The 19,333-nt window shown below is 36.5% G+C and overlaps 2 protein-coding genes across 2 annotated transcripts in view; both read left to right on the top strand.

The window, feature by feature from the left end:
• The first annotated feature begins 1,379 nt into the window (after positions 1-1,379).
• On the top strand, positions 1,380-4,561 carry LOC106130544 (venom allergen 3 homolog). Its single transcript, XM_060953728.1, has 2 exons — positions 1,380-1,400; positions 3,587-4,561. Exons 1-2 carry the CDS (start codon positions 1,380-1,382, stop codon positions 4,559-4,561), a joined length of 996 nt encoding a protein of 331 aa, XP_060809711.1.
• Positions 4,562-6,272: 1,711 nt separating this feature from the next.
• LOC106130497 (uncharacterized) overlaps positions 6,273-19,333 on the top strand; it is a 56,849-nt gene continuing 43,788 nt past the window's right edge. The window contains exons 1-4 of the mRNA XM_060953888.1: positions 6,273-6,372; positions 9,121-9,320; positions 11,842-11,946; positions 13,124-13,294. Coding sequence (XP_060809871.1) covers positions 6,273-6,372; positions 9,121-9,320; positions 11,842-11,946; positions 13,124-13,294 — 576 coding nt within the window. The remainder of the gene's footprint in view (positions 6,373-9,120; positions 9,321-11,841; positions 11,947-13,123; positions 13,295-19,333) is intronic.

The following is a 19,333-nucleotide window of genomic DNA, read 5'->3' on the forward strand; positions in this document are numbered from 1 at the left end:
ATTACAAATTGAGCGACGGCTAGTGTTACACTTTACCTATTTGATGATAAATTATCGATACAAATTATGGTGTACCTACGAGCAAAAATAGATGGTGCGATTTTTACTGTTTGAAAGTTACTGCCAATAAATGGTTTATAACTGAAATACTCATATTTCGGCCATTCTAAGATTATGCGAGATTTTGACATCATTTCATTAGTATCATTTCATTTCATAAAGTTAAAGAACTTGTACATACCTAGTAATTGGTTTTGTTTTAGCTAGGTACTTTTATATTACGGGGTGTTATCCCATCTTAAAATTTGAAAATCCTCATTTCCGCTAGAATTTTGACATTATTATTTCATTGGTACGATCAGATTTTTGAGAGGTTGGATGCACTGATCAGCGACGCGAAAGCAGCGAAAGCAGTCGGTGCAAATAATAGATAGAATATCAGGTATTAATACAAATGGTAACATTATTTAATATTGTAATGTATATGTATACATACAACAGTATAGTATATAGGTATATCAACGTCCAAGTAGTGCAGGTAATAATGGAAATGATACCAAGAAAAGTGGTGCTCAATTTTAATGAAACAGCATTGAAATTGAGCACCACTTTTCTTTATTTTCACGAATAATTATTACATTTAGAATATAATTTTCAGCCTACGATAATCGGTAACTATCGATATCAACAATTTATCGAATTTACTTAACACTACTACATGTACCATAGACAATTTAGAAAAAGTAACTTTTTTGTCTAGTTTTGTAGACGTTTTGGTGGGAAATATGAATGTTCGGTTGTACTTGTACCGGTTGTATGTACATAATAATTTTATTTACCGGTTCTGTAGTGTTTCTAATTCCGTAGATAATCGTTTAATAAAAGTAAATTTAAAAGTGCAAATCCCACTATGACTTCTTATACTTATTGACTCTTCCCGATTTAAGCTATATCTACATTAGATTATAAATGACTACGGCTCATAGGTATCAAGTGAGGCAGACATTGAGGAAAACAGCGAAAAATTTGGTCTCATAGGTGAACCCTGGACCTTTATGGAAATAGCGTAAACGACACTGATGCCAAGGGACGATTAGGTACTTTTCATATTCTGTGATATTTAAGCAAATTTTGTTTTCTGTATCACTAACTTATTCCGCAAAGTGCTTCCGAACTCCACAGGTCTGAAAACATTATCTACCTACAGTTTTCAGAAATTATTTATGATATGCCTCTAGTTGTAGGTACCTATAAATTATCACTTGTTCTTCTTTAATATCCATATATAGAAAGTCTGTAAGGACGTCACTCTGTTACAAAATAATGGATACTGTTCTAGTTTGTTTAAAGCAAGTGTTATATTATAGTGTATCTATAGTATGACTGAAAACATTTTAGAGGTAAGACGAGAGTCCCTTCAGTTAAACAAACTGACTTGCCTCCTGGTCACGGTCGCGGTCACATCTTTCTCCCAAGAGAGGCGAGGATGTATCCGTGATGCCAAGAGGTAGATTCGATGTCATATAAAAAAAAAACTTACAATAAGAAAAAATAAATAAGTATATTTTCAATTCAATCCCAAAGCAGAATAATACCATCAATCAAATAAACGATCGCGCCTAAAATCGACATTAATCCTTTGTTGGCAGCCGCGTGCGCACTCCAATTGCTAACATATTTGAACTCAATAAAAGACAGGCCTGTGCAGACTATATTCCATAGGAATCCCATACATAACAACACACATTCGACGAATATGTCTCTATTATCGTTCCCCATATGCATGCTGACGTCGATTATAAGTCCTAAAGTTATTACGGAAAAGGCGGAGTAAACTCCTATGGTGATGAAGGCGTCTGGGGAGACGGGGAGGGATTCACGATCGGTGGCGTAGAACAAAGCTGTGACCATCAGCATGAGGTTCAGACCTCTTAAAAACATGTGCACTACGACTCGTCCCGTCATGTTCTGCAGTTTAACATTTTATTGTGTGCCTCTGATAAATGGATATTAAAAATAAAAGGGAGAGTTATGAAAATACTTAATCTACAGTATAAAATAAATATAGGTACATGACAGTTTCAAGAGAGAACGTATGTCTGGTTTTATGGCTTTGATTGACAGATTTTGATCTCTTCTGTAACCTGTCAGTCTATTTATTTTTAATTTAATAAACTAACCTTCTGAATTAAAAATCTTAGCAAACCCCAGAGATCTGTGCAACCGACATATTAAGTATTATATAATAAATATAAATTCAAGTAATGTTTTTTAATCTATGGCAAACCCAAAGCATTCCTTACGATTTTACGCTGACGAAATTGCATTCTGAATATCTATTATGAATATAAACAAATTTCGAGGGTAAACTGACTTTCAATAAAGTGCAATTTGAATCTCGTTCGTCAGTTTAGATCCTCAATAAAATTCTTGTAATATCCGTTGGAAAATATATTTACCAGGGCAATTTTGTAGAGTAGCTGCATTTCCTGGTTTTATAAATTTAAAGAGGAAGTAGGCACTTCTGGAACCAATAACAAGATCCTATTACGTTCTATCGAGTTCCTGATAAGCTGCGTTCACACCGGGTTACCGAAGGCCGTCTATTTTGACCCTGCTAGACTAATTAGACAAGTAAGTTTTTCAGAAGAATATAAATATCATAAAAGGCGACCTTATCGTAAATGAAAGAAAGAAAGAAAAATCTTTATTTGGCGCAAGATGTAACATTACATTTTCATTCATAGACATAGAAATAAAAAAGAAATACATAATGCGATCAAAAGGGTTTCCACTCAGTAGGTATATTATGCATGTGTATGATGAGGTTACACAATGCGCAATCTGCAATCTCTTCCAGGCTACCCCTAAAAACCTAACATTGTTATAAAGTGAGCGAAAACATATATTTTTTAAAATTATCAGCAACTCTTTGCTGAGATGTAACAAAGCTATTTTTTTTTGCGCAATTTAAGTACATATATACTTACTTACCTACCATTCTGCAGAGCCAAGGAAGAGATATAACAAGGTGGAAGGTGTATTCTCAGCTTATTGTCATAAATTATATTCACTTGAATAAATGTCTAGTCGTCCGTACGGAATGACAATGAGAACAATTGTGTGACCACGTCTTGTATTGACTTAGAATTAATGCACACGCCTGCAGGGACAAATAAATGGGTTCGGTCGGGCGGCACTAGCTTACAGAGTATCTATTTAGGACAATTTCCAACTTGAATAAATTGATATCATTCATTCATATAATCACGTTCCCTTGCGGGGAAGACAGAGCAAGCGGTCTTGAAAGACGTTCGACGACGAAGGCCTTTCTTTCTCTTTCTTTCTCGCGGATTAACCGCTTGTGGTTCCAAAACACAGTTGTTACCATAATGTTTTCAAGTGTTTTTTTCTGTTGTCTATTTTTTATTTCTTCTTGTTGACACCGACTTCCAACTTCACTGACATTCGCAAAAATGTTATCTTTCGTATGCAAAACGGAATTACAATAACTTTCGTAATGTACATTATTTACATAATTTTCGGATGCGTTTTCTTTGTAACCGTTTATTCACTTGGATTGCAGGCAAATAGTTCTAAATATGATTTCTGCAGCCACCCCGACTGCTCGATGAAAAATCAACATACTATGTGTGTCGCAGCTGGAAAACAGAGTCCAAGGCTCTACGCATCAGGAATGACCGGTTGGATGAGGTATCAGATATTACTGCTGCACAACAAACATAGAGATAACATAGCCATGGGTTTAGATCCTGGTCAACCATCAGCGTCCAATATGAGGAAAATGTATTGGGATTACGAGCTCGAAAAGATGGCGGAGGTCTGGGCTCGGCAGTGCCAAAAACGTCACGATGAGTGCAGGAATACTATAAGGTTTAATGTGCTCCAGAATATGGATGTGCGACCTGTTCTGCCGAGGGTTACCGAAGCCCAGTTACTGGATGACGCTGTGGGTTCCTGGTTTTCAGGGTCGAGGGTGCTTCCACCGGAGTACGTGTGGTCTTTCAGGAGGAGTAACTGCAGCGCATCAGGTGGATGTAACGCGCACTGGTATACGACAGCCGCTTGGGGTTCCACTTGGCGTTTGGGATGTTCTCAAGCGCTTTGTACTGCTAGAAGACGGTCTTGCGCCACCTATCGGAAGAAGAGGAGGTCTCAAGTGGAAATTGATAATTCGACTGAGGCGGACGTAGACGTGACAAGGACTTCGACAAAGGAGAATATATTGAGGCGAACGAAGTATATGACGACTGAAGAGGTGTCACGATTGGTAGATTTTGAAATGAAGAGTACCCCCGTGATGGTTGAGTCTCCGTTACACCGTGGTATGTTGGAGAATGCAAGAAAAAAGAACGTGAGGAAGGAGTTGAAAATAATAGCGTATACTTTTTGCAATTACGGGCCGGCTGGGAACGTGGAGGGCTTTCCTATATACGAGGCTGGTCAGACCTGCAAGAACTGCCCACAGGGAACAAAATGCACGGATCGGACGCATAGGGCTCTGTGCTCGGTGGAGGGTGATCCTGATGCTAGGAAATGATTGTATGATTCCAGCTAAATTCTTAATTGATTTTCTATATGTTTAGATCTCTATTTAATTTTAATGTGTAGTGGTATTTAGTAAATTGTTTTGTTTTTCGTACATGTATTCTTTGTGCATCCTATGGTGTTATTTCCTCCGTGACTTTGCTCTAACGAAATGCCCATACATACACACGTCACGTCTATATCCCTCGCGGGATAGACAGAGCCAATTATCTTGATAAGACTGATAGGCCACGTTCGGCTGTTTGGCTTGATGATAGAATTGAGATTCAAATAGTGACAGGCTACTAGCCGTTGGCTCTGTCTACCCCGCAAGGGATATAAACGTGACCATATGTATGTATGTATGTATTCGAACTATATAACTATGTAGGACTAGATGGATTGAAAGAACTTTTTTGTGCCCTTGGTTATAATGGAATGTGTGAATATAATTCCCAATATTTAGGTCAGCCATAGTGTCAGTCGACACGGCGGGTGCTCGACCCCGCAAATGTTGACTTGGCCGCTGACATGGTGGCATTAAGGCTGTAATCGGGTCAGCATTATCTCTGCATTAATCCACGTTAACAACTTGCAGCGAAGGCAACAATATCTTGAGAAAAATATTTTGTATCTATGGAATGTTTTACACACATAGGTACCTATATATGTACTTACATATAATCAGTGCCGTGTGGTTCCCGGCACCAATACGAAAAAAGAATAGGACCATTCCGTCTCTTTCCCATGGACGTCGTAAAAGGCGACTAAGGGATGGGCTCACAAACTTGGCATTCTTTTTAGGCGATGGGTTAGCAACCTGTCACTATTTGAATCTCACTTCTATAATTGAGCTAAATAGCTGAACGTGGCTTATCAGTCTTTTCAAGACTGTTGGCTATATCTACCCCGCAAGGGATATAGACGTGACCATATGTATGTATGTATAAACGCTTTTTTATCTGAATTTCCATTCAAAAATCCTCCGCATGCATGCTGGCCAGTTTCGGAATTTCGTTCAAATTTCCCGTTTTCGAATATTCCAGAACGCAGTTCGCAATTGCCCGCGGGTAGGTGATAAATTCGTTTTTTTCCATTCCAATCATAGGTACAGTTCAAATAGTGTCGAATGAGATCCGTTTGTAGTTCCATTCCAGCGGGAGTTCTTTGAGCTTCTGCTTAATAAAGATGGCTAGCTTTTTCCCCGTGGCTTTATATATTATTACTTTTAAGTGTGTGCGAAATTCTATGAAGATGGTTGGTGGACGTTGGTAATAATAATTTTAATTAATATTAGTTAAATTAATAAACGCACGTGTTGTAGAAATTAAAATTTCAACACAGTCAGTGACCTTATCTTATACATATATAGAATTCTCATGTCACAATGTTCGTTACCGTGCTCCTCCGAAACGGCTTGACCGATTCTTATGAAATTTTGTGAGTGAATCAATATGATTAGGTCTGAGAATCGGCCAACATCTATTTTCCGTACCCCTTAGATAAGGGTTGTCCACCCTTAACATTTTTTTTAACTAGAAATTACTTTTAAATTGGACAGCTAGTATATATGTAGATACTCCAAGCTAGTGACACAAAAAAATATAAATAAACAAACATGTCAAATTACATGTCATTGTCGATTTAGCTAAAAAAAAAAGTGATTTCTTGTTAAAAATATAGTAATTTTGATTTTGTAGAAGTTTAAACTAATATCAATAAAAATGTTGTCGGCTGCAAAAGTGCGTATTCACGGGATGCAAGATGAGAACTGGGTGATAAAAGACAAGATAAACCAGTACAGGGGCTTGATAAAGTTGTATGGTGAGTAGTGCCGTGTGGTTCCCGGCACAAATACAAAAAAAAAAATAAGACAACTCCATGGAAAAGATCCAATGGATATCGTAAAAGGCGATTAAGGGATAGGCTTACAAACTCGGGATTCTTTTTTTAGGCGATGAACTAGCAACCTAGTCACTATTTGAATCTCAATTCTATCTTAAAGCCAAATAGCTGAATGCAATATATAAATAGCTGGATTATCCTCCACGGGTCAGACAGAGCCAACAGTCTCGAAAAGCCTGAAAGCTACGTTCAGCTGTATGGCATAATGATGTTATTGAGATTAAAATATTGACAGGTTGCTAGCCCATCGCCTAAAAGAAGGAACCCTCGTTCATTATAACCGACTAGATACGTTATAATGAACAAGGGATTCTTCTAGTAAAAGTATTTGAATCCTAAAAATGATTCCTCTTACCGATCTTAAGAACATTATGTTTGTTTTCTCGATCTAGAATCTCTCGTAGTCACACGTAGCGTGCTGTAGCATTTTCGTAGCACTTCGTAGCGTGCTGTAGCATTTTCGTAGCACTGCGTAGCGTGTTCGTAGCGTTCGTTCGTACTTCCCCTTTTAAGCTGCAAATAGGTAATTATTAATTTAAATTATTCATATGGATGTAAGGAAGTTCACTTTAAAATTTAGAAGTAGCTCATAATGGATAGTTTTCATACAATTTAGTTTCGTTTTAAATTTTGTAAGGCAAGGTACAATTAGGTTTGATTCCAATTTTGTTATATTAAAGAAATCTTGTAAATCCAAAAAAAAAATCATAAACAATGTTACAAAAATTAATTTTACTCGAAGATATCTATACTAATATAATAAAGCTGAAGAGTTCGTTTGTTTGTTTGAACGCGCTAATCTTAAGAACTACTGGTGCGAATTGAAAAATTCAGAAAACATGGAAAATGTGAAAAAAATGGGGAAAATTATTCCTTCTTGATGGGGTTCAATGATGCCCATAATAACTATTCCACGCGGACGAAGTCGCGGGCACAGTTAGAATACATATATAGTGATTACATTACTTTTGCAAATTCGTATAAAAATCTAAAGTTCCGTCTAAAAAATTTCAAGCGAATCTACATTGTGTAACTCATTTACATGAAATGATTCATTTATATAAATATATCAGAAACATTTAAATTTTGCATTTTACAACAAATTATTTTTGTTTAACAATCAAAATGTAAACAAAATGGAAATTGTAATATCGCAACTGCAATTTCTCTCTCAATTCACACTGTTTAAATATTTGTCGCGGTGTAAAACATACTGGTCGGAGTTTAGAGGTTAACCTATCTTTGTTTGCGGGCAGTGCACACACATTGCAATCTGTGGTAAAGCAGATACATAAGTGTAAACACCGCCTAAGCGTTTGATGAAAATATAATCTCCTCAAATTTTAGAGCTACGAGTAACTTTTGTCGGTGGAGTTAAGTGGAGCGTTTATCATTCTCTGCTACTATTCTCTGCTTATTTCTTTATTTGTTGGTATTTTGTAACGAAGAATGGGATTCTTTTTTAGCAACCTGTCACTATTTTAATCATAATTCTATCATTAACCCAAATAGCTGAAAGTGGCCTATTAGTTTTTTCAAAACTGTTGGCTCTGTCCGCAAGGGATATAGACGGGATTATATATATATGTATGAAGAAAATAGGAGAGGGAAAATGATAGGCCATTTGATCCGACATGATTTTAACAATATAGTAGAAAGATAAAATAATGGAAATAGAGGAATAGGAAGACCAAGAAAAAAATATTTTGATCATTAGATATTTTATCTAAATATTTTGTTCTTGGTCTTCCAAAAAACAAAAATCAAAAAGGAAACGTCTCAACATGTCAACAAATGGAAACATGTTACTTGGAGATACTTAATCAGCTTTATTAACCACACGGTAGAAACCACCTACTTACTAGCGCTTATAAGCTTCAATAATAAATTTAATGACAGGAACAAAATTGTAAGGTAATGTTATGATGTGAAAGAAGATATAATAACAGGAGCAGAAAAGATGGTTTGGTCATGTCGAGAGGATGAATGAAAGCAGGTTGACTTAACATACATACAAGGAGAGTGACATTCATTCATTCATGTTTTTTAATGTAGACAATGTGCATTCGTACATGATTTAGATTAAAAAGATCTATATTTGTAGATTGACGTCCGGTGAAAATGCCGCAGTGTAGTTTGTACCGCCGCTTCTTCTACACATGCGCTTTGTAAGCGGTAGTATTTATATTTAGATTTAAGTGATGTGACGTCAATAAGTGATACATTGTATCCAATTTTGAAAATAAATTTATTCTATTATAATCTAGTGTGAATGAAAATAGTGGATAGGAAAGGAAAAATCTGGCGAAAGGTCCAGTCAAGACTAATCAGAAACTACAACTTTCTACATGCTACGATCCCCTGCATAATTCTTGTTTATTTGTTTGTAATATCTTTATTTATTTATTTAAAACAATATTGCACAATAAAAATGTACAAAAGGGCAAAAACTTTTGACCTGACCTTTTACCAGGACGTCCTTAATTTGATCAAGATACGTTCGTCTAAGTCTTCCCACTCAATAAATTTTGTAAGACAAAATATACACAGTATGATCCTCATCCCTTTAAGGGACAGTCAACAATTCTTTGCTTCATCAAACTCTTAGGAACCAATAAATAGTCAGCCGTCATTATTGTATGTAACTTACATCTGTGTCAATTCCAGAACGAGATCGCAAGATCCACGAGGGTGACCTGGCTAAACAGAAGAAGCGGTACTGCCGCGACATCCGTCAGCTGCGCAAAGACATTACCAACAAGCGGGAGGAGCTAGGCGTGGCCGTTTACGGTGACAAGCAGTTCCTGAGGAACGCTTTCCAGGAGCACAGGCGGCTTCAGCTCACCTACATGAACAGCCAGGCCGATGTGAGTGATGGAGTGCCTCTGTGGCGTGACACCGGAGGTCCTGGGTTCGAATCCCGGTCGGGGTCATGATGAGATTTTTTTTTCTGATTGGCCTGGGTCTTGGATGTTTGTCTGCATAAGTATCACTACATAGTATAAAACAAAGTCGCCATTTTAGTCTGTTTGTCTGTATGCTTAAATCTTTAAAATTACGCAACGGATTTTCATGCGGTTTTTTGTAACAGGTAGAGTGATTCAAGAGGAAGGTTTTTGTGTATTATAACATTTATAATTTTGCACCCGTGCGAAGCCGGGGCGGGTCGCTAGTTTATTATAAAATATAGTATCGTTGAGTTAGTAGCTCGTAACAAAAGTTTCGAACTTACTTCGAGGCTTACTCAATCTGTGTAATTTGTCCCGTACATATTTATATTTATGTTTAATTTTATGGGTGATGGCAGCATTTATAGCAGCTTAACTGATTTCTTTATAAAGCAGTCTGGTCTGCCGTGTGGTTCCCGGTACCAATAGGAAAAATTGCACGATCACTCCATCTCTTTCCCGTGGATGTCGTAAAAGGTGACTTCATGGATATTCTTATTGACTGATGGCTCTGTCTACCCCGCAAGGGATATAGACGTGTTTATATGTATGTAACTGATTTCTTTACCTAGAGTCCTGATAGCGTTAAGTAATAATCGTATGCTTTGGCTAGAAGGAGGTGGTGTGGGCGTCAGTACCAAAAGTGGTTAGAAAACGTTGAGTAGTTTGACGATCTGCTTAGAAAAATCGGAAGAAAACCTACCAAATTAAAAAGACAGCTGCCTTTTTGGATAATAAAGCGAGAAAATGGATTTTAATCGAAAACGATATGTTCACCGTACCGTTAGCGTTGTAAGTTAAACTACCCAGTTATTTTAAACCATTCCGCGAAGGACATCGCGTCTAACCCACTTTATTTGGATCGGTACAGCGTCATCTGTTTTACTTTGCCGCTTGAAAGCCGTCTGACCTAATTGAGGAGATTTTATTAAAATTTTATACCGCAGTGGTAGGATTTAAACAGAGTGCAAGCAGCTTAGGGTACAACAGTGGTTATAGTGTTGCCATCCGTACAATAAGCCTGGGATTCGGGTCACAATCGCCTTTCAAGTTTACAGCAACAATGTTCAGGAGTCCTGCTTTTAACTTTGTCCGAGAGGTTTTGAGAGATTATCGTTCGATATTGAAGGTAAATCGTGCGATGTGCACTGACACTTTAGAATATGATCGCTCTGTAGTTAAAGTCTTGGAAGGCGACTAAAGGCTACAATAATTAATATATTTAATAATTTTTAAAGCTAGCTGGTACAATTGGAAATTTTGACAAATCATTTTTGTTAGTTGACAGATATGATTTGCCAACACATTATTAAAGCGTTGTGAATTGTAATTTATTTATTTGACATAGGTAGAGCCCGTAGCATTACCTAATTTTGTTAATTGTTGTTGGGGAGAATTTCCCGCATTTCCCGCGGGAACAGAATTTAATGGTATTTGTCGTTATACGCGCTCGGAGCGGCCAGCATAGGTACTCTAATAATATTTTGATGAAATAAAATAACTAGTTTAAAACAGTTACTAAGTAAATTAAGTACTTTACGTAAGTAGGATTCGGAAAATAGTTTTGTTCCGCTGCAAAATTCACAAGCTCCCTATAAGTTGAGACTGTCAGAGGAACCTATCTGTAGATTGGGTTGGAAATTATTGAAGTTGGCAACTTCGACAGCATTGCATTTTAAAGTTTCCCCGAGATATTTTATGTTTTCAATGCAATTTGAACTCTTTATCATCGAGTAGGGCGTCGATCGATACTTTATCGACTCCCGCTACTCGCCGGCGAACCGTTTCTTAGAAAAGTCCCGGGAATTATATTTCAATGGAATGATGAGAAAAGTTTTTATTTTTGACTAGTGACCCGCCATGGCTGCACCCGTGCTCCATACATACATACTTACATACATAAAATCACGCCTCTTTCCCGGAGGGGTAGGCAGAGACTATCTCTTTCCACTTGCCACGATCTCTGCATACTTTCTTATACTTCTGTGCTCCATACATCCGCAGATAATGTATATTTATATAGGTGAAAGAATTTTTATGCTCGTTTCTGTATTTCTGACTATATTAGTCCTTATGAACAAACAATTATATATAACAAATTTTTGTTCTTCATTTAAGACTTTATGCAAGATCTAGATTCAGCTTTCTAGCTAATAAAGTGTGACAGACGGCCATTTTGTTTTTTTTTAAACATTACAAATTACACTAATTGAGTTAGCTTCGAAGTAAGAGACTTGTGTTACGAGATACTAACTCAACGATACTATATTTTATAATAAATACTTATATTGACAAACATCCAAGACCCAGGCCAATCTGAAAAACTTATTTTCATACTGAAAACGGAGGCTTTGTAATGGGGTCCCGTTTTTAATTTTTATATACCGAACTCTAAAAATCTTGATAAATTTATGTGTATTTCTTTCTTTTTTTTAAATAGAGGGTGTTGGAGAGCATCCATCAAGAGAATTTCAACAAGCGCAAGCAACTTGACCGCATCAGGTACACGAAAAAGAAGAAAATGGAAAAGTTTCGATTGACGCAGGTACTATTTTAATAACATCTATACTAATATTATAAAGCTGAGGAGTTCGTTTGTTTGTTTGCGATGATCTCAAGAACTACTGGTTCGAATTGAAAAATTATTTTCGCGTTGAATAGACCATTTATCGAGGAAGGCTTTAGGCTGTATAACATCACGCTGCAACTATAAGGAGCAAAGAAATAATGGAATATGTGAAAAAAGAAACGGGGAAAATTATATTCATCCTTGAGGGCTTCAATGATTCCCAAATTACTATTCCACGCGGACGAAGTCGCGGGCACAACTAGTAGGTACATACATACATACAATCACACCTCACAGACCCAATAATCTCATAAAGACTGATGGTAAAAAACTTTTTTTTTTTTTGACGCGATGCAAGTTTTTTGTTTGAATCTCAATTCCATCATTTATGGTTACCTACTATATGGTACAGCTGAACGTGGAACTTTACGTCTTTTCAAGGCTGTCAGCTCTGTCTAGCCCACATTAGATGAATACGTGACGATACGTATGTAGGTAACTACACTTAAAACAAGAAATTAGTTTAATGTTTAAATCTAACAAACATTTCCATTTCTTACTGTTATATTTGTTCCGGTTTTTGCAGACTTCCACTACTGCATTAATTAAGACACTGTAGCGTCTGGGGCGCTTTGCATAAAAACTAAACTCCATTAGTACATGAAATGAAGCGGTTTTACTATTCCATAGTTTCTTTGTCATTTATTTTGTACTGATATTAAAGTTTTTGCTCAGAGAATTTAGTGTGCCGTGTGGTTAAAGGCACCAATAAAAAAAAGAATAGAACCACTCCATTTCGTTCCCATGGATGTCGTGAAAGGCGACTAAGGGATAGGGTTATAAACTTGGGATTTTTCTTTAGGCGATGGGCTAGCAACATGTCACTATTTGAATCTCAATTCTATCATTGTGCCAAATAGCTGAACGTGGCCATTCGGTCTTTTCAAGACTGTTGGCTCTGTCTACACCGCAAGGGATATAGACGTGACCGTATGTATGTATGTATTATCATCACCCACACAAAGGTTCTCCGCTTAACCCAATGGTAAACTGTTAGATAATGCTATTAGCATTAAGTCCGCCTATTGTAGGTACTTACTTTACAAAATGTAACTGTTCCAATAAAGAATAAACAATCTTCTTCCAAATCCAGTTGGAGTCCGCCGAACTCCGAGACCGATTGCTGTACGAGGTGGCTGGTAAGCTGCCGGCGGAGAAGAAGGAGCAGGCTGTTGCCAACTACGTCCAGCGTGCCAATATCAAGAAGAATGCGGCTTTGGCCATCAAGGTCATGTACAAGAAGATTCTGGATATTCTCAAGAAGGTATGCAGGTTTTTTGCAATCAACATACGTATATCTATTATATAAAAAAGAATCGCTAAATGTGTTGGTAAGCGCATAACGCCTGGACCAATTTGGCCAATTCTTTTTTTTTTAATGTTCGTGGAAGTTCGTGGATGGTTTTTACGGGGAGAAAAATTAGAATAGGGATGTGGACTGTACTCAAATAAGTATAAAATTTTACCACGAAAAGGTAGTTTCTATAGTAAAAATAATAAAAAACACAATATTTTCCTCAATAAACAAGGGATTTTTTTTTATTTAATAAAATGTAATAAAATATTTCACCCTCAAGTCACGTGACAATGAACACCAATCAAAACGCGTGATGTCACGCGTTGCAATACAAGAATTTTCGTTGTCAAGTATTATGGTGTTTGTTGATATTTGGATCATATTATTACCGTGATTTTCGTCCGATTATCTTTTTGAATAAATTTTTAAAGGCTTTCCCATAATGGAAAGTGGATATATTAAGGCAGATAGTTCAAATTTGCCAAGAATTGATTGCTTTACGGTGGCTAATTTCTTCGCAACAAATAGTAACTTCTGCTCTGCTGAATTTAGAAATGTGAAGACATCCATGTAAGAAATATACTCAAGATACATTATTATAGCAATAGTAGGTATTTTTAAATTATAAGGTAAAAACGAAATAATATGATTTTGCCATATTATTAGCCAACTACAATGAAAGAACGAAACATTGTTTACATTATTTCTAACCTAAAAATTCGAGTTTTCGTCTTTGAAAACTTGAAGAGAAAAAATATTTTAATATGTACAAGTAAATGTAACAAATATTATCAAACTTACATCAAAATGATCCTCACAGAAATACATTTTACTTTGTGTAGATACAAGTGCCGGATCCCGACGGGCTAATTGAAGCCACTTTTTCCGCATCGTTTTTGTACGTGGAACGTGAATAAACAGTTTTCAGGTGTTTTAATAGTTGTACTTTTACACTGCGGCACCGCACAATATTTATTAAATGTTGAATTCATATTATTATCACACAACTACGAAATAACTATTACATACATACAACTTCGACAATATTTTATAACGCGTGACGTCACAGCGGCCGTTTGACAGGTATCCGCGTTTTGGCGCGATATTTTAAATGGAATTTTAAATAAATTATTTTAAAGGAATTACTTGAAATAAAAAAATAATAATAAATAGTTTGGGTTATATTTGGTACTTATGCATGGTTTTAAACACTTTCCCAAAAATAGTCCACATCCCTATTATTGCTGGAAAAACCCTAAAAACAGCCCTTTTCTTTTTACTATACAAACGTTTTCTAACTTAAACGTAGAGTCTATTTGAGCTTTATTGCTTTTGTACAAAGTTCACTGTTGTCTAACAACGTAGGTGTGTTCAAAACGTCATAATATTTAAATGCACTTTATTATCGCTGTACAAAATTCAAATTCAATCATATTTAAATTTCAAATTTAAATTTTTTGCCTGATTATAAAATAGGCAAGAACAAAATACAGCTACATTACAAATATTTTTGGCAGAACGAAGTCTGTCGGGTCCGCTAGTACATACATAAAATCACGCCTCCTTCCCGGAGGGGTGGGCAGAGACTACCTCTTGCCACTTGCCACGATCTCTGCATACTTCCTTGGCTTCTTGCACATTCATAATATTCCGGACATTTATTTGATAATGCCCGGAACTTCTGCCCCCGTATTTAGCTAAATATCTATTTGTTTATCTCTATATAATTTTACAAGAATAGAATGTGATTATTTCAAACTAGCTGTGCCCGCGACTTCATCCGCGTGGAATAATTTTTCCCATTTCTTCGCTCCTTATAGTTGCAGCGTTATGTTATATAGCCTAAAGTCTTCCTCGATAAATGTTCTACTCAACACAAAAACAATTTTTCAATTCGAACCAGTAGTTCCTGAGATTATCGCGTTCATACAAACAAACAACCTCTTCAGCTTTATAATATTATAGATTACATACATATATACATACGGTCACGTCTACATCCCTTGCGGGGTAGACAGGTCCAACAGTCTTGAAAAGACTGAATGGCCACGTTCAGCTATTTGGCTTAATGATAGAATTGAGATTCAAATAGTGACAGGTTGCTAGCCCATCGCCTAAAAAAGAATCCCAAGTTTGTAAGCCTAACCCTTAGTCGCCTTTTACGACATCCGCGGGAAAGAGATGGAGTGGTCCTATTCTTTTTTATTATAGATTAATAATGGACAATCACTAATCCAAATGACTCGTTAACAAGAGAGTCGGATGTCAATACGGTTTAGCTAGGTACATCGTCGTTACACGATGAGATTGGATATTGGCAAGTAAATTACGTCGTCGGCCAATAGAATAGCCGGACCGCGAGCCAGGTAGACCTAGACCTTGGATTGCGGGGCTTAGGCACGTGACACATTATGTTGCGAACAGCGATTTTACATAATATATATATATAATAAGAATTTACGACGTGACGCCCGCTGCCTTTGCAACTACTGTATTAATTTTCTTATGTCTGTGATAGAAGTGCCGTGTGGTTCCCGGCACCAATACAAAAAAGAATTGGACCACAAGATCTCTTTCCAAAAATAATTTTTCAACTCGAACCAGTAGTTCCTGAGATTATCGCGTTCAAACAAACAAACTCTTCAGCTTTATAATATTATAGTATACCTACATAGATTAATAATGGACAATCACTAATCCAAATGACTCGTTAAGAAAAGAGCCGGATGTCAATACGGTTTAGGTACATCGTCGTTACACGATGAGATTGGATATTGGCAAGTAAATTACGTCGTCGGCCAATAGAATAGCCGGACCGCGAGCCAGGTAGACCTAGACCTTGGATTGCGGGGGCTTAGGCATGTGACACATTATGTTGCGAACAGCGATTTTACATTGAAATTTACGACATCGCCCCCGCTGCCTTTGTATATACTAATATATATGTTTACATATAGGTATATCCATAGATATAATATTCGGGGGGTTGGCTCTGTCTACCCCGCAAGGGATATAGACGTGAACATATGTATGTAATATATATATATATATATATATATATATATATATATATATATATATATATATATATATTAATTTTCTAAATGTCTGTATTAGAAGTGCCGTGTGGTTCCCGGCACCAATACAAAAAAGAATTGGACCACAAGATCTCTTTCCAAAAATAATTTTTCAATTCGAACCACTAGTTCCTGAGATTATCGCGTTCAAACAAACAAACAAACAAACTCTTCAGCTTTATAATATTACAGATTATACATAGATTAATAATGGACAATCACTAATCCAAATGACTCGTTAAGAAGAGAGCCGGATGTCAATACGGTTTAGCTAGGTACATCATCGTTACACGATGAGATTGGATATTGGCAAGTAAATTACGTCGTCGGCCAATAGAATAGCCGGACCGCGAGCCAGGTAGACCTAGACCTTGGATTGCGGGGCTTAGGCATGGTACACATTATGTTGCGAACAGCGATTTTACATTGAAATTTACGACATCGCCCACGCTGCCTTTGTATATATGTACATACATACATACATAAAATCACGCCTCTTTCCCGGATTGGTAGGCAGAGACTACCTCTTGCCACTTGCCACGATCTCTGCATACTTCCTTCGCTTCATTCACATTCATAACTCCTTAACGACCCTTTGCCAGGACGTCCTTAATTTGATCAAGATACGTTCGTCTAGGTCTTCCCACTCCGACCTTTAATTTTTTTATGTCTGTAATAGAAGTGCCGTGTGGTTCCCGGCACCAATACAAAAAAGAATGGAATCTCATTACCATGGATCGCCATCGTAAAAGGCGATTAAGGGATAGGTTTACAAACTTGGGATTCTTTTTTAGGCGATGGGTTAGCAAACCTGTCGCTATTTGAATCTCAATTCTATCATTAAGCCAAATGGATGAACGTGGCCATCCAGTCTTGAAAAGACTGTTGGCTCTGTCTACCCCGCAAGGGATATAGACGTGACCATATGTATATGTATGTATATAATAGAAGTAATTTAGTCGCTTTCTGCTATAATCACATAACAAGACTTAGTTGTGAATATTTTTTTAATCGAAATTCTAAATTTTGTTAGGATCTAAGTTATTTTAAGACAAGAGAGAGAAAGGTACATTATTACTCATTTCAGACGATGTGCTGGTAACCTGTCACAATCTGTTATTCTAAATTCCATGACAGCTGTAAGTGGCCTTTTAGTCTGCGAGACTGTTGGCTCTGTCTACCCCGCAAGGGTCAGTCAGTTCTATATATTATATAAGGACCACTACACTAATCGCTATTCCTTGCATAACATGTCTATTTGTTATTACATACGTCAATGGGATTAATCTCAGGTGGCAGGTACAGTGGGCCACATAGAAACGTATACTACTTTCGTACATTACATGTCATGTCTTTATACCTTAAGGGATTAGAGCTAACATACAAACATACATTAAAATATTTACGTCTATATTCCTTATGGCGTAGACAGGTAGGGTTAGCTTATTGATGAAACTGATATTTAAATAAGAAACCAAAGTTTTTTGTAATTATTAAGTAAAGTTTTAGTTCATAAACTAGCTTAGGAGTGCGGGTTTACTTGCTTTTGATAATACTTACATAATCATAACATTTATAATTTAATTATGACTCATACCGTCCGGTAATATTGTTACTTTTTGTGTAAAATGTTTAATCGATAATTATTATTGGTCCCAAGGAAGAACGTTCAAATTAAGGACGTCCAGGCAAAAGGTCAGGTCAAGAGTACCTGAAACCACCGAGCTTGCATGAATGAAGAGTTATGAATGTGGATGAAACGAAAGAAGTACATCTTTCCACTTGCCACGATCTCTGCAGATCGTGGCAAGTGGAAAGATGTAGTCTCTGCCTATCCCTCCGGGAAAAGGGCGTGATTTTATTTATTTATGTATCAATAGTTTTTTTTTGTATGTATCAAATTTCGAAACAATGAATATCGTTTTTACAATAAATATGTATATTAGATACAGAGACGGTGAAAGTGACCATTGCCACTTCTATAACGTAAAAGTACCAAAAACGATATACGTTTTTCTGTCGCCCACTGTACACTCAGTCCTCTCCATGTGCATTGTATATCGCATAAAGCTCCTGCACCAATTTTCTTGGTATTGACGGAGTCTCATTATCAGTAAATTTGATCTATACACATACTAATAAATGCGAAAGTAAGTTTATTTGTTTGTTTGTTTCTCGTATCTTAAATTATCTTGTTTAAGGTACGAGTATATACTAGCTGTGCCCGCGACTCCGTCCGCGTGGAATAGTTATTTTGGGCAACATTGAAGCCCTCAAGGATGAATAATTTTCCACGTTTTTTCACATTTTCCATTACTTCTTCGCTCCTAATAGTAGAAGCGTGATGTTATATAGCCTAAAGCCTTCCTCGATAAATGGTCTATTCAACCAAAAATAATTTTTAATTCGAAAAAGTAGTTCCTGAGATTAGCGTGTTCATACAAAAAAAAACAAAGTCTTTAGCTTTATAACATTAGTATAAATTAATTAAGAGCCTGGAGGACATAAGGTTCTTTACATCCCGGTAAAAACTATAGCTCCCGTGAGTATTTTGATAAACCTTTATTCTGAGAATTTAAAAACAAAATGTTTCTTTTACGTCTTAGTTGTTAAAAAGTTAATTTTGGAATCAAATAATAAGTCAACATGGCTAATTACCGATATTTTTTCTTGGTACCTATATCTAATGACTGATTAGTACCTCTTATTTCCGCCAGGGGCGCTTTGTAGAATTCCATTCAATTAGTGACAAAAATATTTTTTATCCATTAAGATGTTTTTGTTTTCATGCTGATTAATTCTATAATATATTTATAGAATTACTATCTTTTGGCCACTTAATTCACGAAATTAGAGCTACCTACATAAAACAACGATTTAAGCGCCACATTCATGCGAGAATTTTGCGCTACCCACAAAAGAATATATG

Source organism: Amyelois transitella, chromosome Z (genome assembly GCF_032362555.1).
Source record: "Amyelois transitella isolate CPQ chromosome Z, ilAmyTran1.1, whole genome shotgun sequence".
NCBI lineage: Eukaryota > Metazoa > Arthropoda > Insecta > Lepidoptera > Pyralidae > Amyelois > Amyelois transitella.